Below are 27,602 nucleotides of genomic sequence, written 5' to 3' on the forward strand. Positions count from 1 at the left end.
TTGATGTAGTATTTCAATTGATACAAGTGTGAATAATTTTGCAGATATCTTCAATAACTACTCTCTGAGTCTGAAGTAAAGTCATATCATAAATAACCTTCTGCTCTAAGTGGTCATAATTGATTGCCAGCGCTCTTTCAACTGGGAATTAAGTGATCAAAAATCCATGAAGTTATCCTCAGTACTCTCACGTCTACTTGACCGCTACAGCAGAGAGCTGGTCAAAAAATACTTAAAAGAGCTTTCAATCGAGTAGATCATTCAAGGCGGTATTCATCAGAACTCGGCTCTAAATGCTTGCGGTAATTCTCTGAAATTATAACTATAGTCCTTCTAGTCTGCGAACTGTGGGAATTAAATGTGCGGAATAATTTAATATCTTTCTCATCAGCACACGTGGATTTATCTTTCAAAATCTTTCTTGATAAGCTGTCATCGTAACCTTGGCATTCTTATCGGACATGTTGGAAAGGTTCAGTAGCCCTAACCTTTCTCTCCAAAGACTGGTGTTCTAATCCGACCGTCCTTTATACTTTGGCAAATGGACTAAACATTTATGTTTACGGTTTGAGGCAGTTTAACGTTGTACCTAGTGGCAGTATTACAATCAGTTATGAAATACAGTTTTACATGATCAAGTGGGATGGTTTAATGGTCTCAGGCCAATCTTTTTTTTCCACAGCTATTGATATACTGTAGTATTGTATATAGTCAAGAACTTTCACTGTAGGGTGTGAGATTTTTTTCATGTTGAAAAGTCAGATACTGTACAAACTCTTGAAAAATGATGCAGCACGGATTTAAGCTCTCTAGCCTCAGAGCAGTACAATAGTTGCAATATTTTGATATTTAAGTACACAGATAAGTACATATTGCTGTAATCGGATCCGTTATTAAATAAAGCATTTCGACTAAGACATTAATCTCTGGATGTTCTCAGAGCAAAGTAAGCATAAATTGTTATGAAGGCCAATGCCCCCAGAGCCTTGGCTTATATTGAACCCTAGAATATATGAACATGTATTGTGCATGCACAAGGCCAAGGATTCATTCAAACATTTGATTTCACTACAAATTTGTTGAAATAGCCTACAGCAGACCGGCTGTTGATACACCAGTCACCAGAAGATAAAGTTAATATGTATAGTAGATCTTTCTGCTGCTGCTGGTAAATATATGGTAAAATGTAATGACCAAAATGTATTCATGCATGCAGCCAGCCATACAGTAATATTAGCAATAAGGCAAGTTTGGTTGTCAACAGCAAATAGAGGATATTATTATAAAAGTAAGAACCTAAAGAAAGGCATAGCATGCTGATAAGCACTTTCACACAGTACCACTGCAATAGTAAAAGGCTTTTAACGTTCAATACCTTAGAAATCATATGGGCAGACATTGTCTTAAACATTTACGGCCATTTATGAGAAAACCAGGCAACTGGTAGAAGAAATCACATGAAAACATTTTTAACTAGTTGCAAAAACCTTGTAGCGATTGTGAGCAAAATGTGAGATTAATGTGTTGGTGATGTAAGATTAGGGAACAAAGTGAATCGTGCGAGATTTCTTCCTATCCCTGTATACTGTATTATAACTCGGTTATCAGTCTGTTATCTGTGTATCCTCCATACAAGGTTTGAGATTTTGTTCATTCATACTTAGTAAAGATTCCTAAATCCTATTGGTCCATTCAGGTCAGCTGACCGTGGTTAATCCTGTGAGTAACGCACGGTAAAATTACGGGGCATCACTTTAATAAATCTTTGGTTATATGTAACCAAAAATGTTTTGTTTTATGATTTTTCCCCCACACAAATGGTAGTGTATGAATGAACGGGGTTAATCAACGGTCTAGCGTGCGTTACTCACATGATTAATGCACTCCGGGTGTTAATGCTATCGCTGGATGCACTCGGGCTCCGCCCTCGTGCATCGCTTGCATTATCCCCCGATCGTGCATTAATCCTGTGAGTAACGCACACTAGACCGTTGATTAACCCCTTATTTAACCACGTCCTGCCATCCATCTTTCCAACAAAGACATTATTGCAGCTCAAAGTCCTTTAGGTTACATTTTAATACTAAGTACAGGACTTCATTTCTAGCAATTAAGCAGCCATCTTTACCATAGTTACAGGTGATTCCTACATGAGACGTGTACAGTACAGTTTATTTTCATTCCAAATTCATCATGCAATAAAAATGTGAATGGTACTCCCCGTCTGAAGCATGTTGTTAACGAAAATAGCTTGGTAATCTGTATTTTTGCAGGGGAAAAAAAAGGCCAAGGATCTATATGCAAGTAGGAACAGACATATTTACATAATAAAAAAAAGAGACCAGATTTGATACAATTGAGAGTCATACAGCACTGAGAAAATTGATAGTGTTTACGAGAAAGCCATCAACTCACTGACATTTCTTATGCAAAACATCTTTGCCACTGCTGTACATACATTGAGCATCATTTATTATGTACTTTGCGATGAAAATATGATAAAATATTCTAATGTAACAACATGTGCATTTAAACATGAGCTAGGGTTATAACAGTCTATGTACAGTAAGTGCTGTATACTACAGTACATATTAAAAGTAACATTGCCAGTGTTTCAAACTCCACAAAAAGCTTTGTGTGCAATGAGTGTAGTATTTTTTCTGAAATATTCTGAGAGAGATAATGCTTACTATATTTAAGTAGGCTTTAATAGGTACTTCCCATTGCAAGTTCAACTAATTATGCAATGTAAAAAATGGCAAACATATTAAAAGTGAAGTGAGATCGGTAAACATGTAGTACCTACAGTACTGTAGTGTGTAGCAGTACAGTATACTGTATGCTCTAAAGTTAAGAGGTTGGGTGTTGATAAAGACACTTCACTATAGTGTCATGTCTTGTTCAATATTACTAAATTAATGTTAAAATATAATTCACATCTCATTATCTTTTAAATCATCTTTCAACGGTGAATTAAATTTAAATTTTGCTAGAAAGTACAGTATGACCTTCAATAGCTGACAAAAGTCATCTCAGGTCGATAGAGTTCACAGTCTTGAAAACCTTGTAAACAAGATACAAGTAAGTCGAAGTTCATACTTAGTTGGTATGTATAGAATATGTATATGTATAGAATAGTAGAACACCCAGGTTCGTACAAGAACCCTGTTGAAATTGGTGGCAGTCAAAGGTCATTTGAGGTCAACAGGTTTAATTCTGAGAACCCTGATAATTACCGCAAAAGTAAAGCTTGGGTGAACTTCCTGCATGTACAGGTACAGGTACAATACATATTAATTAGTACAAGAACCTTCTGGGTCACTCGAAATGAGTTACTGTATGGTCAACATTTCAAAATCTTGTTTGCATGTTGTTTGCTGTTCAATACAAAATTTGAAAGGAAACATTAACTATTAAAGCCAGTTGGCCGTCTGGTTCCTCCATTAATTTGTTAATTAATTGTTTCTAATTAAAAGTTGAAAATTGTGTTGAAACATAATGATAGATTATTGTACTGTACATGTGTGGAATGTTTTCTCTATGGTCATCATACAATATACAGTATAGCCTAATGATGTTAAAAGCTTTTAAATTTAATTTGTTGTGTACAGTACCTTACCATTCCTCTTTGACCCAAAATGAGTTGCACGTAATGAAAGCGAAGCAACTACTGTAAATTTCAGTTCATCTGTCATGATCATGTGTATGCAATCAAATATTTTTTTTTTTTTGGGGTCTATGAGGATAAACTGAAAAGTGACTGAACTTCTCTCCCTAAGAGTACATTGATGTAGTAATAGTGTTTAGAAGATTGAATTTAGTCCTAAGCCTTACGTATAATTTCTACTCGGCACTCTTTGTAGATTTCTTGGTAAACGCCGTCGGCTATTTTGCAGTTCTTGTTTGTTGAAAATCCTTTTACAGTATTCAGTATATATTGAGGCTGCAGTCTGTTTAGTAATTTCACTGGAGGTTAAAACATGTTTCTATTTAAGTGTAGTAACTCTAAGGATTTTAAGCTTCTCCTGTGCACAGCATTAATTGCACTGGAGGTTAAAAGCATGCATGTTTGTAATGTGTAGTAACACTCAGGATTTCAAGATTCTCCTGTTGGACAAGATTCATTTTTCTCCTTTATGTTGATACAGAACTCTACAAAGTACGACTATGCTTTATTCCATACCAGCTCTAAAAGTGCAATCACATTTCACAACACTGTGGCTTGGAAGTTCTTTCAACTTGTAGGCTGATTTTCAAGTACAGTACAGATACTGTATACTTTGATGATGAAGTGGTTGTGTACAATAGAATACTGTCTGTAAAAAATATATATCTATATATATATATATATATATATATATATAAATATATATATATAAATATATACGCCGACAAAGGAGCACATGCCAACAAAGGGACGGTACGCCAATAATCCTCTATAATCCCCGACGATAATCGTCGATGAGTCTACTTGCCTGGGTTATGTATTCCAGGAGAACAACATATATGTATATCCCTTAGCTGGATGTATTGATTGCTTTTCTGATATACCACGCATTTGTGTCAAATGTGAACACCTTTGCAATTTACATATTGTGTAAATTCTTATTGCACACAATTCTTTGTACACAATTGGCGATAAAACAAATAAATGAATTAATTAAATAGATACTTGCTAAATACAGACTGTGTGTCTATTGTTTTCTCCGTCTTGTGCTTGTCCACGGAGGGAGCACAAGTGGTTGTTTCTTTCCTTAACAGTCTTTTCAGATGGCATCTAAGGCAGGCAGAACGTCCTTCACGTGTGCCACTTGCTCGTTCGCCCCGGAAAATTAGCCGGAGTCCCCTGTCGGTGTGTGTGATATTCGCCCTGGAGAATTGGCAGGAGGCCCTGGTCGGTGTGTGATATTCCCCCCCCCCCCGGAGAATTGGCAGGAGACCCTTGTTGGTGTGTGTGATATTTGCCCCGGAGAATTGGCAGGAGACCCTTGTCGTTGTGTGTGATATTTGCCCTGGAGAATTGGCAGGAGACCCTTGTCAGTGTGTGTGATATTCTCACTGGAGAATTGGCAGGAGATTGAATCTTGGCTCTCCATACGGGACTGGCTCTACTACACCAATATGTGCTCCGAATGAGTCAGAGGGATCTGCCATAGACCCAGTAGCTTAAAGCTCTGGAAGTACTACCAGTGGATGGATACTGGGAATTCTGTGACCGCCAATCCTAAGGCCAAGAGTAAAATGTCAAATATAGGAACTGTAAAGTCAGTCGAGCCTTAAATGGACAGCTGGTCCGGAGGGAGGAGCTTCTCGGATGCATCCACGGACCTTTCCACAGACCTCAGAGTCACTTATCACAGATCATAGACCACAGAGCCACTAACCTTGGATTTGCCCACGGCCCTGTTTCCAAATTTCACCCGATCCGGAAATCACATGGGATAGAGAGAGGCGTCCAGTGGGACCCCTGTCCAGACCACAGAGGAGGAGCGAATCACTATGACCGGGGAACCTGTGGATGATCTAGGACGAGTCTTCTCAGGATACAGACAATGGATATAGACATTTTAGAAGAATTATCATTTATTTTGGTTGATGACTGACTGTTATTTGCAGAAAGTTTTAGTTTGTTCCTCAACTTAGATGACTAAGGAAAATTTGAAATAGATTTCAGATGACTTTTTCTCTCTGTTAAGGATTGGGATACTCATTGTTCATGCATGTCCCATAATCTTAAAATTACAAGTTTCCTCACAGTTTACAACTTTATTGATTAAATTGGTTGATAGTAAAGTAATGAGAGTTGAGAACACACATTCCAACTGTAGTACCATATAGTCACTTCACTACGGTGTTATAATAAATTTCAGCTTAATACAGATGGTTTTCCTTTTGAGATAATGGTTGGCGCATTAAACTTAGGTTGGTTATTGGCTTTTAATAGATCTCCTTAAAGGAAGGCATAAACTGTTCCAAGAGTTAGTAAGTAATCCTTACAGTTTGACCTTTTCCTGTATTGTTGTGTTGATGTCTCCAGGTTGGGTATTTCGTACAACCTTGCTTTTAGTTTTCACGGTCCCTAACTTCTGTGAGATTTGGTGAATACTCTACAGTACATCAACTGGATAATGGGCAGCCTGCTATGTAAACATGTGGTGCACTGTACTTATTGAAATGCTTCTACATGGTTTTGATTCCTTGCCCGAGGGAGAAGGAACCTATGCGATGGTGATGTGTGTGCATGTGAGTGTTTGTATGTAACACTTGCTTGTAAACACTGTAACTCAAAGAGTTCACGGTAGATTAATTTCATTACTTGATATGTGGATCCGTCTTATTGAGTATAAGAACCTGAATCATGTTCCGTGAAGTTCCATGTTCATTTGGGCTCAGCAGAGGTCTAAGTCTGAAAACTTTGTACATCTTTGTTGAACTTTATACATGATATGTAGATCCAAGTTGGTGAGTGCAAGAACACTATTGAAATTGGTAGAGTTCAAAAGGTCAAATTCTGAAAACCTTTTAAAAATGATAACTCCAAAATAAAAGCTGCAATTAATAATTTTGTAAAATTCAATGAAGTTTAGTTTTGTGATGGGGCTCTATACAGTAGGTCTTCAATCAAACATACAGTTATCCAGGAAATGAAATATACTGTACTTCAAAGAGTTGATAGTCTTGCTTTAAGCACACTGGAGGGCCCTTATCAGTTTTTCACCCTCTGAGCTTCAAGGAGTCAATGCCCAGGTTATCTCAAGTTATGCAAAAATTGGCTCAAGGTATCAACAAGTTATCTAAAATGATCTCAAATTGGCCATTTTCTCTGTGATTTATACTAGATGAATTTGGCTTTGGCAGTAAGTTGTGAAAATACTTCAAAGTATATAAAAAATGTCCTGTAGAGCTCTCATTTATTTATAACAATTATTAAAGGGATGGTTGGTGATTTGATAGCTCAAAGTTGGTAAAAGAAAATGTCCTTCATTCTTACAGATCTACGTGTCAATATTTCACATAGGAAGACTGTTCTTTCTAGATAATGAAACATTTTGGAATAAAAATTTGATAAGTACTGTAAAATCTGGTGAATTAAATGGTTGATGCCCACACGGCAGTGCTACAAATAAAGAGCTGAAAATCTCTGATCTTTTCTGGTTCACACTTAATTCTTGGACAAATCTGAACTCACTTGCTCTACATTAGTCAGATAATTATTTGGAACTTTGCATGGCAAGGTATCACAGAGCCAACTGGCCTTCTAGTTAGAAAGTACCATCCTTATTTTGATTTATTTCTTAAGCTGTTGGCTTCTTTCCAAATCATCAGTCAACAGATTGGCATGATTTCTGAAGTAGCCTTTGAAAACTCGTCATTATCAGTAAATATTATCAGGTTGCTTTCAAAGTCCTACTGTACAGTATGTGTGCTGTAATTCATGGAAATGCCAGTGGAAACTCGATTTTAGCCAGTGATTAGTTAAGCACTTGATTTTTATTTTTGTAATTTGCTGAACTTGTGTAATTCTATTGCCATAAAGTACTGTAAGTACTGTAACTGAGTAGGGAATTACCGAAGGGAAAATTGAAATTAGTACAGACCTGTTGATCTGGCTTTTACAAAAAATAGGGAAATAGCCCTATATTCTATTTCCCATCTCCCAAAAGTCAGAAGATTAGGGCAAACATGGAAAAAGAAAAATTCGGCAAATCCAACAATGAGATAAAAAAAAGTGATAAAAAGCAACTTCTAGCAACATTTTTTGAGGCATATCTCCACAATTATGTTGACCATGTGAAAGTTATGGTTGTGCTGATATAAGAGCTCCAGATAAAAATAGCAATTTGTACTTTATTCAATCTTATCCCCTCCCCCCCCCAAAAAAAATAATTTTCGCCATATTAATTCATTATAAGCAGGGTAAGATGCAGGTCATTTGAGATTGCAACTAAAGAAGAAGAAAACAATCATTGGAAATCAAATATTTGGCGATTAGCAAATAAAATCAGGATAGAGTGAGATTATTCTTGATAAAGACAGCTTTGAAGACTCCTGACGGTCAGTACAGTAAAAACCACGAGAGTTTGTAAATGTGCTAGATCAAGAGCCATGCGTAATTCTGAAGTAACCTGCTCAAAATATCCTTGGTACTTGCACTGTATGCATGAATGCAGCAGTTAAAGTAGGCTATCAATCACTGTAATGTCTTAAAGATTTGGTTATTGCCTCTATTCTTTGATGGGATTTCCAAATAAATTTGTTTTGCAAGAACTGAGCGATCATTCACCTCCCCCAGTAGTTTGGGCTTGTAAATTGAAGCAGTTTATTGCATTTGATCCACAAATTATAGTTATTGGGTTTACCCTTGGGTATTCTAACTGGGAGGGGGGGGGGTTGCAAATCCATTTAAAAGGGTCATGGAAATGTTTGAAGGATTAAATTGCCACAAGGTTGGGAGGGGAAAGTAAAAACACACATTGGCGATATTTGTAGAAAAAAGTTGGAAAATGTTGATCGTTAATTAAGCCTTCAGAAAATCTGTAAAATACTGTAGTTCCAGTTTCAAATTTGTAACTACTGTACTGTATAAGCACCCTTAATAATCCATAAAATCTCAAATTATGAGGAGAATACCTCCTCCATGTTGGTCCCTTGGACCTTTTCCATGTAACAATCAATTGTACCGCTGGAAGCTGGTGGCCAAGACGATAAAGATGAAAAATAGGATCCCTTTGAAGCAGAAAATATTGAAAGTTACCAAGGTTTTTACTTAAGTGGTTATCACTCACAATAAGCTTGCAGTGGATAAGAACACTACTTACTGTACTGTACATCCTAATATGTACAGTACTGTATAACATCTTGAAAGTTACTGAGCCAGTGAATAATAGAATGTGTCTCCCCAGACACTTTTCATGTCATTATGGGTGCCAAAAAAAATGTAATATAGAAATGTATGGAAGTCAAATTAGTGAACTAGAACACAGTAGCATAGAGATATAATTTGTCACTGTCATTTGAAAGAGCTACAGTTTATGTGCTTATGATGGTTCCAGTAATAGGTCTCCTGTATAAAACAATGAATGCAAGAACTTGGCAGTTTGTATGCTTGTATGAAAATTACATGCCTTGGAACAACATAAGTGCATTTGATAAGCAGTTGATGATATTGGAAAGGAGTCAACTGTTCAAAAAAGTATGGTACTGTAGAGGGTTTATAATTGGCTTGTCTAAACAATACATACCAATATGGTACAATTATGGAATGATTCCAAAAACCAGATAAGCGAAAATTACCCATTATCAAGGCAGGTGCTCATGAATGTAATAGTAGATATACCAGCGTATGAAAGTGCTGCAAAAGTCATAAATATGATATGTACCCATGCAATGTTTGGAAATAAATAAATTTAGAATATGGTTTAGTGGAAATTGGAGTTAACAACATGTCTATTACCCGACTGTACAGTTTAATGTAGTTCTTACTGTATGTAGACTGAGTCCCCTGGTTACTGCTAATGTACAGTGTGACTCGAGCTTACATATCAAGGAAAGAAATGGGTCGGGGTTACTGATCGAAGTGGTGGGTTTTTGTGACAATGGAAGCCTGCTTCCAAATCAAGAATTATCATCTTACAGTTTTGTGAATTGTGTTTCAATGGCAACTACTGGATAAAGTATTGTATGTGTTGCACTAAAAGAATACATGCCAGCAATGTTGGAATGGATAGTATTTATACAGTATACATGTATTCCCATTCACCTTAACATATTTTATATTTTGTAATGTAGATGTAAGTTCAATTTTATAATATATACAGCAGTTATTTTTATGATACTTAAGCGAACACAATCATGGTAGAAGCCCGCAAGGGCTCATGGATTACAACCTACACGTTGGGTGGCTTCCAATTCAACATCTTAACTCAGATTTGGAATCTATTCAATTTAGAAGTCATTTCAGATTTCAGATTACTCTTGGATGAAAACCCACCTTACTATGACCCGGCCGGGTATTGAACCTGGAATCTCCCGATTGCTAAGCCTCATTGCTTCAAATGCCACTGCCTTTATTCACTCGATCACAACACTGGTTTTCTGCCAACTCTTCGAATGAACCTAAGTTCAGTTAGATAGATGTCATCTGTGGGCATTAAGAGTTGTTTTACTGTTTGCATATATATAGCATGGTGATTTTTTACCCGCATAATTTCTATATTTTATGTTTCTTTCTTTATTTCTTCCTGCAGGTGTTTAAGAGTCAATCCTAAAGGTTTGGATGAAGAAAGCAAAGATTACCTCTCTCTCTACTTACTCCTAGTATCATGTAATAAATCAGAAGTCAGAGCTAAATTCAAGTTTTCGATACTTAACGCTAAACGAGAGGAAACCAAAGCAATGGGTAAGCGAAAGATTTGGTGGAAATTTGATGGGAAAAACCCCTTCAAATCTTTACAATCTTTACATCTTCTTTACAGCTTCAACCATTACCCAGGGACATTATAGAAGCAATTTTAGCATTACATAGTCAATAAGTTAAGTCAATGGGTATGGATGGCCATGTGTGCAGCGGGGCATCTTAAATATCAAGCTTACTGGTATATAAATCCAACACAGTACAACAGAGACCATTCTCAAGGGCAGATAACTCTGCTACAACTCGGTTACGTTTCAGTACACAATCTTTCTTCATATTATAATTTCAAGCTAAATTATTTAAATGAAAGACAATTTTAATATACGATAACCTATGTGTATATATATATATATATATATATAAAAGGGAATGTGTTTGTCTTTTCTTTCAGAGAGCCAAAGAGCTTACAAATTTGTGCAAGGCAAAGACTGGGGCTTTAAAAAGTTTATTCGAAGAGATTTCTTGATGGACGAGGCTAATGGATTGCTCCCCGATGATAAGCTAACACTATTCTGTGAGGTGAGTGTGACTTGCTGGCATCATTTCCCCTGCATGTGCAATATCCTACTGCCAAACAAAAGCACATGTGAGGTATCCATAGACTGACTGGAAAAGCATTTATTTCTTTCATTTATAGTTTAAGGTCATGCTGTCTTTGTTCCCCAGCTTTCTGTGTTTTTGTTTTTGTCTATATCCCTTGTATATATGTGTTTGTTTGTCTATACCTGTATGTGGTTGTTTGACAATATCCCCTTTCATATATGTGTTTGTCTATTACTATCCCCATGTCTGGGTAATTGTCTATATATATCCCCTTGTCTATGCGTATGTTTGTCAGTTCCCCATGTTTATGTGTGTTTTTGTTTTTGTCTATATCCCTTGTATATATGTGTTTGTCTATACCTGTATGTGGTTGTTTGACAATATCCCCTTTCATATATGTGTTTGTGTAATTCACAGCGCGTACTCCCTCACCTCATATAACCTCATCTCTAGGTAATTGTCTGTTTATATCCCCTTGTCTATGCGTATGTTTGTCAGTGTCCCCTCGTCTATGTGTGTGTTTCTCTATATCACCTTGTATGTATGATTGTGTGTCTGTCACCTCAGTTATATGTGTTTATCTTTATCCCCTCCCCAATGTGTTTGTGGCTATATCCCCTGTCTTTGTTGCCCCTTTCATATGTTTCTTCTGTACCACCTTGTCTTAGTCTGTCAGATGTCCAACCCCCCCCTCCCCCATGCATCTTTTCCCTCCTCTCTGACATTAGGCATATCTCATAATGGAACTGAGGGCTTCAGTTTGATTCAAAACTCTTACTAAGTGGCATTGTGGGTCAAATCCAAGAAAATTGGCATTGAACTACAAGATGAATAGGTTTGATTTTCCTTGGAATGATAAACAGTTACAGTAGTAGCTTATTATTCTTCTGCAACTTGATCCATTTGACACAATTCTAATACAGCCTTTGCCAAAAAAAGGAAACTGAATTACAAAAAAGGAAACTGACGATTTATTCTGGTTGAAACAGCAACAATGACAAGTTAATTTTTTTTCTTTACATTTTCAGCAGTACTTAGTCCTTTGAAAAGTTCCACTTTAATTTTTCTCTTGATCTTTGACACAGTTCACTGCTGTGAGTTTGTGTGTTCTTATTGCTTTTGTAACTTGCTTGTACCAAGCAGTAAATTGGGATAATTAATTTTGCCAACATACTGTAAGGCAAACCCTAAAAATAGCCATCAAATGGCATAGTTATCATAAGACAGCAATCGACTGAAATGAAGTGCAAACATGATTAACGAACAGTAAATAGAGGCATTGATATTTACAATTTATTATAAAGCATTACACCATATAAGGTCATTTAGAGGTCATTAGGAGGCATGCTGGGAGTAGAAATCTTACACAAGAGTTATAACTTTCATTTCATCCTAAAGGCTGAACAAAAGATGTCTACAACATTGTAGGTTTTAAACGACAACCATTGTGTTCAAATATTTAAAACAACAAAGCAAGAATTTGATTCTCTAGGAAATGGTCAACAATAACTTAAAGTCTGCCTTTGTGGATTTTCTGATGATTTTATTGCAGCATTCATTAAGTGGCTATTGTTTTGCCTTCGTCTGGTCATCCTTGCGGCCAAAGTGTGTACAGTTTTAGGTAGTGAAGATAGTGTGATTTTCATCTGGTAAGAGTACTATACACTTTATGTTGTGTAGCTCTATGCAATAGCTCTAGCACATGTACAGTAATGTATATAATTCAGGCAAGCTTTAAATAATTGCCAGGATGAGTTTCTCGCACAAGAGAGAGTGAGGGAGATAAAGTAATGTTGATACCACCAGTTAAAACAATTCTTACCAGAACAGTTTACATTTCAACAACACTTTCAAAGTTTAAGAACTTTTTCTTGTGGGACCGTCAATCAAAGTGACTGAACAAGCTAGTCTAGTGTACATACTGTACAGCCCTTGTTACTCAAATTACCTCTTTTCCAAGCATTACAAATTAGTCAAAGATGGTTTGTATTGAAGTTCACTCTAGTTGCTCTCTTCTTCATTCATTTCAGAATATTTCTTTTTTTTAAAACAATGGATTAATATTAACCATAAGGTTTGGACTAAGTAACAGACAGCACCAGGCACTTGTATTTAACTGAGCATTGCAGCATACCTACCCTCAAAATTCTCTGTATTGTTAGCATATTGATATTTGGGAACAGGAAACACTCTGCCTTTTCAAGTTTACGATGATTGGGTTTGTGTCTCCTTTTTAAAACCTTGACTGTATAATATATAAAAAGAAAATAAGCCCAAGCTCTATGCCTCTCTGCTGTAACTTTGTTTTGCAATGAACAAGCAAGTCTTTTGATCAGCCATTAACCTGTGTCAGTGTCCTTCTAAAAGGTCATTGAGCCTATCTTAGAGATAAAGTCCTAAAGGTGCATATCTATAAAATCAAGCTATTTCCTTCTAGAGTATAGTGACATTTTCCTGTGGGTGAAGATTGTAACTCTATATATGTGTTAAAGAAGTCTGCGGTATCCATTAATTATGACAGGTCTTAAAGTCTCTTAATAGAAATGGAATTCCCTGAGAAGGAATCTTTCTTTACTCTTGCTTGGTCCAGGAAATGACAAGGATTGCTGAAGGAAAAAGATATAACATAGCGCAAGCAATTTAAAGTGACATTATTGAAAACATGAATATCCGTACTCCTTGGAACAAACAGCTACAGGAGTCTGTTCCACTTAAAATGAACAAATTGCTTGATGTAGCAAATATAACGATTACGGAATTTCCCGTGAAGAAATTGCTTCTAGTCATGTTCTTAAATGGTAAAGAAATGGTAATGAATAGCACCACTCCCCCAACCCCCCCTTCCCCACCCCCCCAAACACAATGAAACTGACCTATTATAAACTTAATATACTTCTCCTTAGTCAAACTAGCCCTTATCTTTGAACAGCTTTCAAAGGGTGCAATCTGTGTGAAATAAAAACAATATTCAGGCACCAGATGCTGTTGTTATCAACTGTAACTATATAGTTGTACCTTGTTGTAAACTATTTTCTAATTTGAATGATCTTCACTGATATTCTCTGTATCGATCATTACTGTATGAAGTTGGTTGACCTTTGGTGAGCAATTAATCTATTGAAGTATACACCGACAGTTTGCCAAAAGTACAAGTTCTAAATTTTTAATTCCATTATATGTGATACAGTAGTAATCAGTAGATACAGTAGAAGGTCCATGACAGAAATTTTGAAAGGAAATTATGGCCATTTGCAGTCAGTGCTGGTTACTTTAAAGCAGCTGTATTTGTTGATGTGAAAAGTTCTGTTCATAAAAAATGCATAAACTAACAGTGCATAAAGCCTTAGATTTGTGAAATTTCACATCAAATAAATGAGCAAAATATAAGACTGGCAAATTTTCTATTTTACCTTTATTTTTACATGAGAGTAATAAATCAGAAGGTGTCTTGCCAACAAAATTTGTAGTCCAGATCAAAGCTATTCATTTGACCACTTGCTATTCGAGCAAATCTAGAAAGGTTGTCTTGATTTGATCAATGTCAGCAAGCTACAGTAGGCCTCTAAATTTGGGCTCTTTACTGGCTGCTGTTTGCCAGCAGAGTGAAAAAAAATGGTTCTTGAATTACTCTGCAACATTCAGAACATGAAACACATGATGACTTGGTTTGCAATTTTCACAAAAAAAAAAATTGGCTTCAGTTTTGTACCTTTAAGTACATGTGTATTTATAATTACATATAAAATACAATATTTTGGGTTGCTTTCATATTAAGCCCAGGTAGTTAATGATGTACACAATGTTTATTTTGAAGACTGGTAAACAAGACTGAACTTTGAGCAATACTAATATTTTGTGTGAAAAATCTTTGTTTGTTTCTGTAAGAAACTTGTTTCCTCTCCGTGCTTCATTGCTTCTCATTCCTTACATGCAGGAAAGAGCTTCCAGGATTGCAGATACTACAATGTATCATATTATGCTTAGGAATACGGTTTGCTAAGTATAAATAGACTCTCCACTGACCAGCTGACCTGCTTTACTTGTTTATATTAGTTCCTGATAAGTCAAAGTTCCAGAAAAGAAACTGTTGTCCCAAGTGTGCATGTGTACATTTCCTTCCTTGTAGGTTTGTCACAGTACTACCAATGGTAATTATCGTTTCTGAAAACGTAGAAAGTTTGACAAGATTCTGTAGGTGGACCGTAATGATGTAACAATGCAATTCATGGTAAGAATGGTCTAAAAGGGACATTCTGTACTGAAAGTAGCTGCAGTTGTAAAGGGATATTTCCGTATTTTAATATTATGGGATACATCTGATGTTATATACCGTGATCTTAAAAGATATATTCCTTTGGAGCACACTTAATGGGATTATGGAAAGTCCTAAATGGAGTTATTTCCCTTAACTGCATTCGGAAGGGGTTTATAATTATCCATATGGGTTTAATCTGGACAGTGTCTGACAGCATGACAGCCGATTTTATAAATAGGCAAGCCAAGTTTTACTGTATATTCCAAGTTCTTAGTTAAACTCCAGATTTCTAGCCAGTTTCTAAGACTACAAATATTATTGTTGGAAGGACACCATGGCTTGCCAAATCTATAAACCATTCTGTCACTCCAGGGAATGGGTCACATTTTGGTGGTATGTGATGTCATAGTGATGTCACATGAGCTTCAAAAGTATTTCTTGTCTTTACTTTGGTGGTTTTGTAGACAGTTCAGTCTTGTTGATTTTTCCTTGATTGTTGGTCTTTGATGTCATAGTGATGTCAAATGACTTTCAAAAGTTTTTTTTTTCTTTTTCTTTTCATTACTTTTATAGCTTTGTAGACATTTCAGACTGTTGTTGACTAGCACTCGAAATGTGATACGTTTGCACATTTGCTTAAGTGATCTGTCAATGTACTATGAGTTGAAGGATTGTCTAGTCTAGGCAAATTTATGTAGAGCACAGTATCTTCTTCCAGTGGGTAAAAATGATTTGTTCATCTTAAAGATAAAAACATAAGCTCCAGCTCAACTGACAGGATGATCATTCATAAATCACATACTCCACTGTTGCCAAAACTTACGGATTAATAATAGGAAACTATTAACTTCATATTCTGTTGGTTTAGGGTTAGATTTAGTCATAGTCTACATGTTAACAACTTCTGGTCTTTTATTTTAAAAAACATTTGTGTCAAATTATTGATTTTGTAAAATTTCCAGTCCGTAGGTCTAGTAGGTCTTGTCCCATTTAAAGAGTTGGAATGGAGTGTAATATATGGAAATGCAGACTTTAAGCTTGATAGATTTTGTCACAAATTGATCATTGATATCAGGGGGGTGGGGGTGGGGAGTGGGGGGTGGGGGGGAACATTTGTGTAGCAGTTTTGAATGCTGTGAAGTTTGTATCTTTATATAAAATACACTGATTTCCATGTTGAAAACTGCAATGCTCTTGCACTTCATTAACAATTTGACCATTTTGTATTGGATTCTGTGTTGTGATAGTGGAAAAAGTAATCCCTGACAGGATCAAAAGTGTAAGTAGCAATGAAGATAACAGATATTATTAATTCAATACGGTAAACCCCCTTTTGGTGATAAGTTACAGTGGATATTTTTGTAAACATTTTACAGGGTTTGAAAACACGTCTAGACAAGATTGTACATAAAATGCTGACTGTTTTCCATCTAAAGTTAGGGTTCAGCAGAGAATATTCCAAGTTCATGGTACTTTAGATAATATAACAAAATTAATTTATACATTTTGTTAGCTAACTAAATTAACTATGGTACAGGCTGGCTTAATATAGTACTGTTCCTTTAGCAGTACCTACTGTACTGTACAGTAGTTTCAAGGCAAACTTCCTTAAGTTTTCTGTACTATGTTTAAGCTGCGATTTATGCCACGGAGTTACTGTGCAAGACTATCGTTAAATTATCGTTTTAAAGGAAGCTATATAAGTCTCAAAATGCTGCTCATGAATGTAAAGATATGAAGAATTGCTCAAATAGCAACAAAATGTTTGCAGACTTCAAGAAGAGTTTAGGTTCATTAATGTTTCAGTGTTCCATATGTACATGTAGGCAAAATTACAGTTACCAATTAGCAGTCTGCAGTACGTAGTACTTTCTTGAATGAATGAGCGGCATATATATATATCTCGCAGCCAAGGAGAGCCACGCTTTATAATTAATTAGAATAACACAATTAATTAGATTTAAGGATTGAATTGTGTTACCTTGTACTGGATTCTTATCATTGAGAGAAAGATTAACTGATAGGTTGGGTGTTTAAATAATTTAGGATGGACACAGAAGGAAGTCAATTTCTGACTTGTCCAACACTGACCTCGTCATCCTTTTACAGTATACCAAAAGCTGTGTGCAGTTGATTGCAGTATTGTGCAGATGCTCGGAAGGTTAACATGAATGTCTCCAGGGTTAGAATTGGCGTACACTTTAAACTGGTTGGCATGATATTGTACAGTGGCATATTGCAAAGTTCTAAAAACCCATTTTGCCATGGAACATATATGAGTATTGTACACCTGTGCATTGCTACTTCAAAACATGGGATAACACTGTTGACATATTGTATGGTAAGAACAACCCAAGACATCTGATGTTCCTTTTGAGGCTACAGTTCATTAAAATTAATATCACTCTTTGAAAAGTTTGAAAAGTTATTAAAATCACTCCCTGCATTTGAAAAGTTACCATGCACTGGATACAATGCTTAGTTACATAGTTCATGTCTGTTATGGCACTGTAAGCCTAGACCCTCAGTTCTTAAACTTTTTCCCCCCAGGGTAATGAAGAAAATGTTCACCTAACCCCAGACATTGGAATGCCCTACCACTTGGGCTCATGTCTGAAAATTTGGTTTTCTTTGTTCAATATATAGCACTGTAGGATGTGCTATGTAATTAACTCGGTGAAATGTGGATGAGCCAGTGTGGCTTTTAAAGACATCAATTTTACCATCAACCCCCTCTGGATCTCTTTGTTGTCACAGAACCCCAACATTTTTTATCAACCCCTCTAGGGAACTGTGGATATCTTGTTGAGAAAGATGTGGTCAGGGTTCTTGTGTGTATGTGTGTGTTTAAGGAATAAGACTTTTTCTAGATGATAAACATTTATATACAGTACAACAAGCATAATAATTCTGTCCAAGTTATTTCCATGGTGAGAGATATCAAGCTGTCTAGCCTACACCAGGAGTCTGCAAACTTTAAGGCCCACGACCGAGGAACTTCCTTACAAACAGAGTTATAACCCACCTGACCACCCCCTCCCCACCAACCCCTTACAATTAAGGATCAGAATGCATGAAAACTTTGACTATGGACTTAATGTATAAAACAAAGTGTTTAATAGGCTCCATAAAACTTCAAATGACTTTTGCAATGTCAAAAAGAAATCTTGTGACCCACTGAAAAAGTTTTGCAATCCACTTTTGGGACATGGCCCAGATTTTGTGTACCTTTGGCCTACTGTACAGTACATTACCTAACTGCTTTTCAGCAATAAACATCAGTATAGGCCGTCCTTCAAAGGTTTACTCTGATATGAGCGTAAATGTTCACAATTTTCCTTCCCATAATTGTAAATAGTGACAACAACGGAAGGGAGATCAAAGGCAATTCGTCATCGACATTAGCTGAGGGCTTTTAAGGAAAACTTTCAATTCCCCTTTCACTGTCAATAGCTTCATGGTTGTAGGCATCAAATTGTGAAAGTGATTAATTATTCAGATTTCATTTGGGGAATGAATGGTTAAGCATACGAAGAGTGGTACTTCAGATCATCCTACAAGTACGAAAAAGTGAAAAATTGGCTTTTAATAGAGATGTGAAAAAAAGCAAACGGAAAACATATCATGTTATTGTTATGAATTTCGGGAAACTGGATTTTAATTCGCAATGTGGTTGTGATTTATCTATGTATAAACTACAAACAAGAAACCCCCGAATGGCTCTTATTGAAAATGAAATTTGAAACGTTTCGACCTTTGTTTCCTGCCTTCTCCCTGAAGTGAAGGATTACTGTCTACAAGGTGTTAATTTTAATGGGAGAACGGTTTTGGTTTACCAGTTACAGTATTTTATGGTAAAGAAATATAAACTAAGAACTAGAAATGGGAAGGTTACAGTACAAGTTATTTAAGGGAGATTCCATTGGCAGAGGTTGGAAATTGGTTTTTAGGTGTACAGGTGTTGGTTTGTTCTGTACAGGTAGAGTTAGTGATAGGACGTGGAGATGTAGCTTCAACTAGCCAACTGAGTCTTCCAATATTTAGCCATCACATGTTCAGTATGATATGATCATGTTTGTTGTGCGATATCCCAAAAGAGAAAAGTTCTGAGATAAATTTGGTTGTCAAAGAGGATTTAATTAACTCAAATTTTCTTTCATTTTAATATCTTTCAGATATGCTCATTTGAAGTTTACAGTATATGCTTTTAGGTCTTGTTATTCAAAGGTGATGAGGACAATAAATCTGAAATAATGGTACAGAGTGAATTATGAAAGCTGCCCAAAGAAACTGAACATATTTTACTACAGTAGCTTAAAAGATGAGTTGTAGCATGAAGAGTGATGGGGCGAGAAAATGGATTGGGAAGACCAGAGGGTGATTGGGATAAACTATTGAAGTACCGTGAGATGGGAGAGTGTTGGAGAAGAAGAGCACAATGTTTGCTGGAATTACTATATTATGGTGGAGGTGTGTTGTAACTTAGTACCAATGGTGAATCATTTCATATTTCAGGTATTATTGCTGTGTGGGTGTCTTGTCCCAATGGTAATCATTTATTTTTCAGGTTTGTTGAAGACTTTCTCATACTCATTAATAATATCCGAGAATCTAAACAATTTGCATATAAACAGCATTATTTGTTCCCCTTGCCAGGTGAGCATTGTAGCAGACACAGTCAATATCTCTGGACAATCAACACAAGCACAACTCAAAGTGCCTGACTGTAGACTAGCAGATGACCTGAGTTCACTCTGGGAGAGATCAGCATTCAGTGATGTCACACTCTGTGTCAATGGCAGAGAGTTTCAAGCACACAAAGCTATCCTAGCAGGTTTGTAATGTACTGTAATGTATTGAATTGCATTGTATTTAGTTTTATGCATTGTATTGCATTGTATTCTGCTGTTTGACCAAGCCTAGCATTTCACAATTTTAAGCCACTTACTCTGTTGAATTGATGTTGTGGGCCACAGTGAATAGCGAGGCCTAGTCGAAGGGCCACGACAGTTAACGATGCACTCACTAAGGGGAAGTATACAAGAGGGAGATAGTACAGATTTACAGTCCATGTGAAATAAAAGGGAACAAATGCTAACCCTGTATTGTCCACCTGTTACATGTTGTAACTGTTCTACACACTGAGGTATTCTACCAATGTTGCTCATTTGTTTGTGTGAACAAGTAAACCCTCACCCTGTGGTAATGGTGAATAAGACCTAGCACTGCACAGCCGTTGCATACATTAATCATCCAGTTACCATCTTACTATATGTCACTGCATATACTTAACATTTTTAGTAGCATAGCAGAATGGTATCGAAATTTCTTTTACATACATTTACATACAGGGAAAAACAAAATGAAGGTCAGGTCATGTTCAGATTGGTGTCTGAATAGACAGAATTGTAGGGCTTGGTACTGAACCCAAAACAAGACTGTTTTTACAGTATGTTGATATTTTTAATAGATGCACATACCAATTTTCACCTGCGAAGATAACAAATAATTTTTCCCTCATACACACTGTGACATTGAAGAGACCACCAGCATAAGTTTTGTTTTGCATGACAACTGACACCTGTTAAACATTATGGATTCAAGTAAAAAATGGAAACTTTACTTGAAATTGGTTTGGTGAGAGAATGAAAATATATCTTCAAATATTATATCTCTTGTCTCTCTTCAGAGTGTTTGTAGACAAATTTTTATGTTACTGTAGTATTTTGTGAAAGAAAAAAAAAGAAAAAAAAGAAATTTAAAAAATTTAAAAAATGTAAAAAAGAAATAAAGAAATTTAAAAAAATTGTGAAGAGAGCTGCACGAGGCAGGGAATAAGTTATCCTGAGTATCACACAGCCAAATGTAAAGCCAAATGTTCAAATTGCTATATATACCAGTGCTATATAGATGTACATAGTAGTACACAGTATATATATGAACCATATATAATATACAGTATATTCATACAGCAGGAGACAAAACTACACAGAGCCTTCATAAACTGCCACACAAAATTTGAACTCTCAATTATTGCCCTGCAAATAAAAACCTAACATTATGCTTGTTTTGTGGACAATTGTTTATGTGTACAGTACATTATGAATACAAAGCAGTTTCATTTCAAGATACCTACTGTACTGTGTGTACTGTAAGGAAAAAATTACCTAGTTCCTTGAGTGAGGGAAGGATATATATCGGAAGGGAGCTGCACCTAGCTTCTTTACACAGTAATAACATGAATACAATAAAGAGTCAACAATAATGTAACATTGATGTGATCACTGTAGTGTAGTACAAGTGTGTAACAATGTAATGTGGATCTCCAAGCCTGAATCAACAGCGGCGCTGTCCTATCGGTCCTTTCTAGTGCCGCAGAACTTGACAAGCCGAAGAGTCTCTGAAATCACAGAGAATTCCTTTGATGAATCTGTTAGATACTTCTGGACAAAGTACCTGCACATTTACTGTCACAGAGTGTGACATTACTGGGAGTACGATACAGTTTATACCACTCATTAACTACAGTAGCACATTTAAGCAATGAGTTGTTTGTTTTCAACCACCTCCACTTAACTGAGTTTAACCTTTGAGCATCAGTAAAATTTGTATCCAAAATAGAATTACAGTATACTGGACTTGTACAGGTCTACGATTCTTCTCAACTTATTGAAGAAGAGATCTTTTCAAACATATATATTCAAAACTGTCACATAGATTGTGATACTTACAGTGCTATATACTGTACAGAATCATATGGGATCCGTAAACAGGGTAGGTCATGTGCATAAGGACCCAGAGCAGTATATAGGGGAACTGTTTGGATCAATATGAGAGCGCCCTCTGTAGAAACACTGCAGATCCCCGTTGTTCATAAATCTTTGTTGGTATTAATATGACTCCTAGCAAGTGTTTTCTTCCATAAGTGTATTGCACTGTATTTATATGTATAAAGTCATGATATATTACAATATAATATAAAATAATAGTGACTTATTATTCATATCGTGTTACCATAGTATTGTACATGTTCACGTAGCATCTTTAAGTCAGCTGCTGAATCAGGACTGTTTGCTGGTGTTTTATGTAGTGCAGTGCAGATAACCAGCTGTGTCATTTAACTTTGTTAATTATATCCCTTTGAAATGATTCCTCTCGTTACAGCACGATCGCCCGTCTTTAACGCGATGTTCGAACACGAAATGGAAGAGAAGAAACAGAACCGAGTGGAAATTACCGATGTGGACCACGAAGTTATGAAAGAAATATTAAGATTTATTTACACTGGCACAGCTCCCAACTTAGAAAAAATGGCTGATGACTTATTGGCTGCAGCAGATAAAGTAAGTATTTTTATATAACACAAACAATTTCAATATTAAAATTCTTTTCACGGATACAAACATCTAGTATGACGTTTTCGCACTTTGCTAGATGGAATAAAAATTAAATGTGATTTTTTCTTGTTTCAGCTTTTAAAGTAACCTTTTGTCATATGGGGGGGGGGGGTGGGGGAGTGGGGTTGATATTGTTTTGGGTAGTTGACCAGAGAGAACTTCAAGGGTACTGTTTAATGTGCAAAAGATAGAGGGAAAAAGTCCAGACATGCGAATGTTTATGTTTTGCCGGTATTCCTTCTACACAATTCTTTGTGTAGTAAGATGGATGTTAGTAAGACTTCTGAACCTTATGAAGTCTGGAATCCAGGATCTCCTCTTAATACTGTGTACAAAGTATAGTAGTTAAGTACTAAACTCACTGAAGAGCAGTTAATGAATTTCTGTGACTCAATCTCTTGGAGAGGAAGAATGGGGGACACAGGGTAGCTGGAAGATTTACTAATGATCTCTGATAGAAAGATCAGATGCAGAAGGATTTTGTATTATAATGTGCTTAATGGGGGAGAATTCCATGGGCTTCTAAGAAAGGGAATGAACAGTTCTTTGACGTAGGTGGCGAGAGGTGAACGAACTTGGAAAAAAGAGGATGTGAAGTTTTTGATTAAAGCTTACGAGACAAACAAAGTGAGGTTGTGAAAGTAAAAGTTAAACTCATTCCTTGGTCTTTAACGCTTCATAACAATTAGGTCAGATGAATCTTAAATTGTCATCAGTACAATGTGGTTCTTAATTGTCCTGTTTGTGGTTGAGAGTTAAAGGCTCCAGGTAATCCTGCACAGGTGTCTAAATGGATCATTTTAAATTAGTAAGCTAGTTGCATCATTCAAAAGAACAACTTTAAGACATGGAGATGGCGTAACCAGGAGTGATTATTCCTTGGTGTTCTCTGTCATTGTTTCTGCAATGGAATCTGATGGGCTGATTCGGCACTATAAAAAAATATTCCTCTTAGATTAACCTGGATTTATTTCTCTGAGGATGTACCAAAATACAAAGGTGGCTGTCCAATAGGATTAATGCACCTTGGAAATTCAGACGGTGTTCTTTAAAGTCTCTAAAATAAACTGGTTGTCCTTTTATTCATTCATTCATGCATTCATACATACATTCGTGCCTTCATTCATTCATTTATTTGTGTTATCACTTCGAGAGTACAAAAGAGTAAGTATGAGCAGTAAATATTTATACCTAAAAGTGAAAGGAAGTAAACCCCCCCCCCCAAAAAAAAAACATTGAGGGTTTAACAAGTAGAATACTCCCTGATTGAGGAACACAAAAGCGGAAGGAAGCGAAAGAAACTCTAATTACACAAATAACAGACACATATCCCTTTGATAACATTTAGGGATTCATTTGATCTTTTGAAGAGGAACATCCATTAAAAGGTCATTACTGTATTTCATTTTGTGTACACACGAAAACATGTACTGTACGTGGGTAGCCATTTCTGTGAAATTTAATGTTTTGCAACTAAAAAGATGGAGTCCTCTGTGTCCTGTACAGTATATAGTTATTGAAATAGTACAAAAGGAATTCCCTATTCAATAGGGAATAATTAAGTCTTAAAAGTTTGTGTCGTAGTTTTTAAGTCTCTGAATTTTGTCTCTTATGAAATACTACAGTATGGTTCCTTCGTAAAAAAAAAAAAAAAAGCTGCTATACATCTTAACACTTTTATAGCAACTTGACCATTTTACATAGCATTTTGCATAGCATTTTGCAATGCGATACCGGATGAATAATTCCCTGTACATGGTTGTAAAACCGTTTCTTTTATGTGAAGTCTCCAGCTTGTTAATGTGTTTTTTTTGGTTCCTTGCTGAAAGCAAAGGAACCTATGTATTCAGGTTGGCGTGTGTGTGTGTGTGTGTGTGTGTGACGCTTAAGCTTGTATGCACGATAACTCAACAAGGGATTGACTGATCATGATCAAACTTGGTGGGTGGGTGGCCCATAGTGAGTAGATGAACCCTATTGTTTTTGGTGCCCACAAAGGTCACCAAAGGTCAGTTATGGTCCAAAAACCCAAAATACTAAAACTGCAATAACTCCCAGTGCCAATGTGCGACAAGGTTGATATTTTGGGACAAGTTGTGAACTGGTTAGGGCAATATTTTGAAACTTAACGGTCATGTGATCTGAGGTCACCAAAGGTCAATTAATGTTAAAAAACTAGTATTTTTGCGATAACTTGAGAACGAATTGTCCGTTAGGGTTGGGAGTTGCTTCAGTGTAATCCAATTGTCGACCCACATCTGGGTGACCCTTGACCTCAATTTGACCTCTGGTGACCTTTTCATGTTTTGGGGATTTTTACAGTTTCGATGCTATTTTCAGATGTCAAAGGTACCTTCTGATCATAAATGTCAATGGGTTGACCCCCGTGTGACCTTCGTGTGCGGAGTTATACGAGGTCAAAGTTAATTTTCAGACATTTAATGCAATAACTCTCAGTTCCAAGGTGTGACATGGTTGATATTTTGGGACAAGTTGCAAATGGTATAGGGGAATATTTTCAAACTTAACGGTCATGTGATCCGAGGTCACCAAAGGTCAATTAATGATAAAAAACTAGTATTTTTGTGATAACTTGAGAACGAACTGTCCGTTAAGGTTGGGAGTTGCTTCAATGTAATCCATTTGTCAACCCGCATCTGGGTGACCCTTGACCTCAATTTGACCTCTGGTGACCTTTTCGTGTTTTGGGGATTTTTACAGTTTCGATGCTATTTTCAGATGTCAAAGGTGCCTTCTGATCATAAATGTCAATAGGTTGACCCCAATGTGACCTTCATGTGCGAAGTTATACGAGTTCAAAGTTAAATAATATTAATGAGGTCACAGGTCAAACGTGAAAAACTCCCAAGTTGCAATAACTTAGCTACTATTTATTGGAATTTTGTCAAACTTGGTATGATGATATTGGTAGATAGTCTCCACACACTGATGTGTGTTGCAATTGATATCATGCATGTTTATAAGGGGGGGGGGGGGGGGGGGCTAGCATTATTTCGTTATGAAAAGTTTGTATGCACAATAACTCAACAAGGGAATGACCAATCATTACCATACTTGGTGAGTGGGTGGCCCATAGTTAGTAGATTATCCCTGTTGATGTTGGTGCTCATTTCATGAATATTAATGAGGTCATGGGGTCAAACGTGAAATACTCCAAATTGCAATTACTTGGCTACTATTACTAGTCGGAATTTCGTCAAACTTGGTATGATGATAATGGTAGATAGTCTTCACACACTGATGTGTGTTGCAATTGATATCAGGGCTTAGCATTACTTTGGCAACAAAAGTTTGTGAGCATAAATTACTGTTGTTGTATTAGGGCTTTGTTAGAAATTTCCCTATGAATGGAACTAATGAACAGCAGCAAGGAACCATGAAATGTTTTCATTCTGGTTTTCAGTCAGTGTTATCTCTCTTCATGGTGATTCTTTTCCATTCTTCAATCTGTTTCTTTCTCCATCTCACAGTATGCTCTAGAGAGATTAAAAGTCATGTGATTCTTTTCCATTCTTATTCGATATGTTTCTTTCTCCATCTCACAGTATGCTCTAGAGAGATTAAAAGTCATGTGATTCTTTTCCATTCTTATTCGATATGTTTCTTTCTCCATCTCACAGTATGCTCTAGAGGGATTAAAAGTCATGTGATTCTTTTCCATTCTTATTCAATCTGTTTCTTTCTCAATCTCACAGTATGCTCTAGAGAGATTAAAAGTCATGTGATTCTTTTCCATTCTTATTCAATCTGTTTCTTTCTCCATCTCACAGTATGCTGTAGAGAGATTAAAAGTCATGTGATTCTTTTCCATTCTTATTCGATATGTTTCTTTCTCCATCTCACAGTATGCTCTAGAGGGATTAAAAGTCATGTGATTCTTTTCCATTCGTATTCAATACATGTTTCTTTCTCCATCTCACAGTATGCTCTAGAGAGATTAAAAGTCATGTGCGAGGAGGCATTGTGTTCCAATCTCAGTACAGATAACGTCGCTGACGTCCTGGTCCTGGCAGACCTTCACAGCGCAGATCAACTTAAAACAGTGGCTATCGATTATGTCAACAGGTACCATTTTCTTTTCTTTTCACCTACTTGTCTCCCCTTTGCAATTTCACACTTCCTATTTACAAGTGCTATCCAGTCAACATTGGTAAGAGTATTTAAAGCACTGCTTTCTTGTAATATCCATATTTGGTTATTTAATTATATTGATTATGAATAATTCCATTACGCTACGGTAGCATTATTCTTAACTGTGAAAGAAAAGAGAACATAGCTAGAAATATATGTTATTTAGCCGACTATAATTGCATCAGAAAATAAGGAAATTGATAATAAACTTCAAAGATATGCAAATAAAGCACTACGACATCCCATTTAGTTTGTTTGTCCGTTCCCTGCCGCTTTCTGGGTTGTATTGAATAAATTGGGTTGTTATCCTTGGGTAACACAGTATGCAAAGGTACTGTGGCTTCTACCTGTTGCCTCCCAGCAAAGAAATGTCTATATAAGGATTGCCACCAACTAAGAGCAGGATAACTCAGTTGGTAGAACACTGGGCTTGTAATCCTGGGGTCAATCGAGTGAATCCTATTCTTTCTAAAACTTTTTTTGCTCTCATGAACTAAAACTTTATGGGACATAAAACTGTCTGTATTTAGCTGAAGCTGTGCAGCATTAACAGCAGCAGCCAGGTGGTGATTGTACCACCTATATCTCGTGGCTGGAATGAGTGGTATTCAGTTTCATGGAAATGTTAGATCCCATGGTCAGAAATGATGCAAGATTATATCCCATTGCAAAGTGGCAACTTTTGTTGTAGAGCTAGATAGATAGGGTACATGACTGACTCACAAAGAAACAAATCCTGAGATTGAGGTGCAACTTCAACAAGTTCAATTAGAAAAGTGAAATGTTAGAGGAGAGATGATGATAAGTTTGGATTATCAGCCATGAATCTCCCTCCCTTAGT

The 27,602-nt window shown here is 36.4% G+C and overlaps 1 protein-coding gene across 2 annotated transcripts in view; it reads left to right on the forward strand.

The window, feature by feature from the left end:
- LOC139966489 (speckle-type POZ protein-like) overlaps positions 1-27,602 on the forward strand; it is a 52,130-nt gene that overhangs the window by 16,981 nt on the left and 7,547 nt on the right. For both annotated transcript variants that reach the window (XM_071969549.1, XM_071969550.1), the window contains exons 4-8: positions 10,248-10,399; positions 10,806-10,933; positions 19,869-20,046; positions 22,377-22,555; positions 26,553-26,695. In XM_071969549.1, coding sequence (XP_071825650.1) covers positions 10,248-10,399; positions 10,806-10,933; positions 19,869-20,046; positions 22,377-22,555; positions 26,553-26,695 — 780 coding nt within the window. The remainder of the gene's footprint in view (positions 1-10,247; positions 10,400-10,805; positions 10,934-19,868; positions 20,047-22,376; positions 22,556-26,552; positions 26,696-27,602) is intronic.

Source organism: Apostichopus japonicus, chromosome 4 (genome assembly GCF_037975245.1).
Source record: "Apostichopus japonicus isolate 1M-3 chromosome 4, ASM3797524v1, whole genome shotgun sequence".
Lineage (NCBI taxonomy): Eukaryota > Metazoa > Echinodermata > Holothuroidea > Aspidochirotida > Stichopodidae > Apostichopus > Apostichopus japonicus.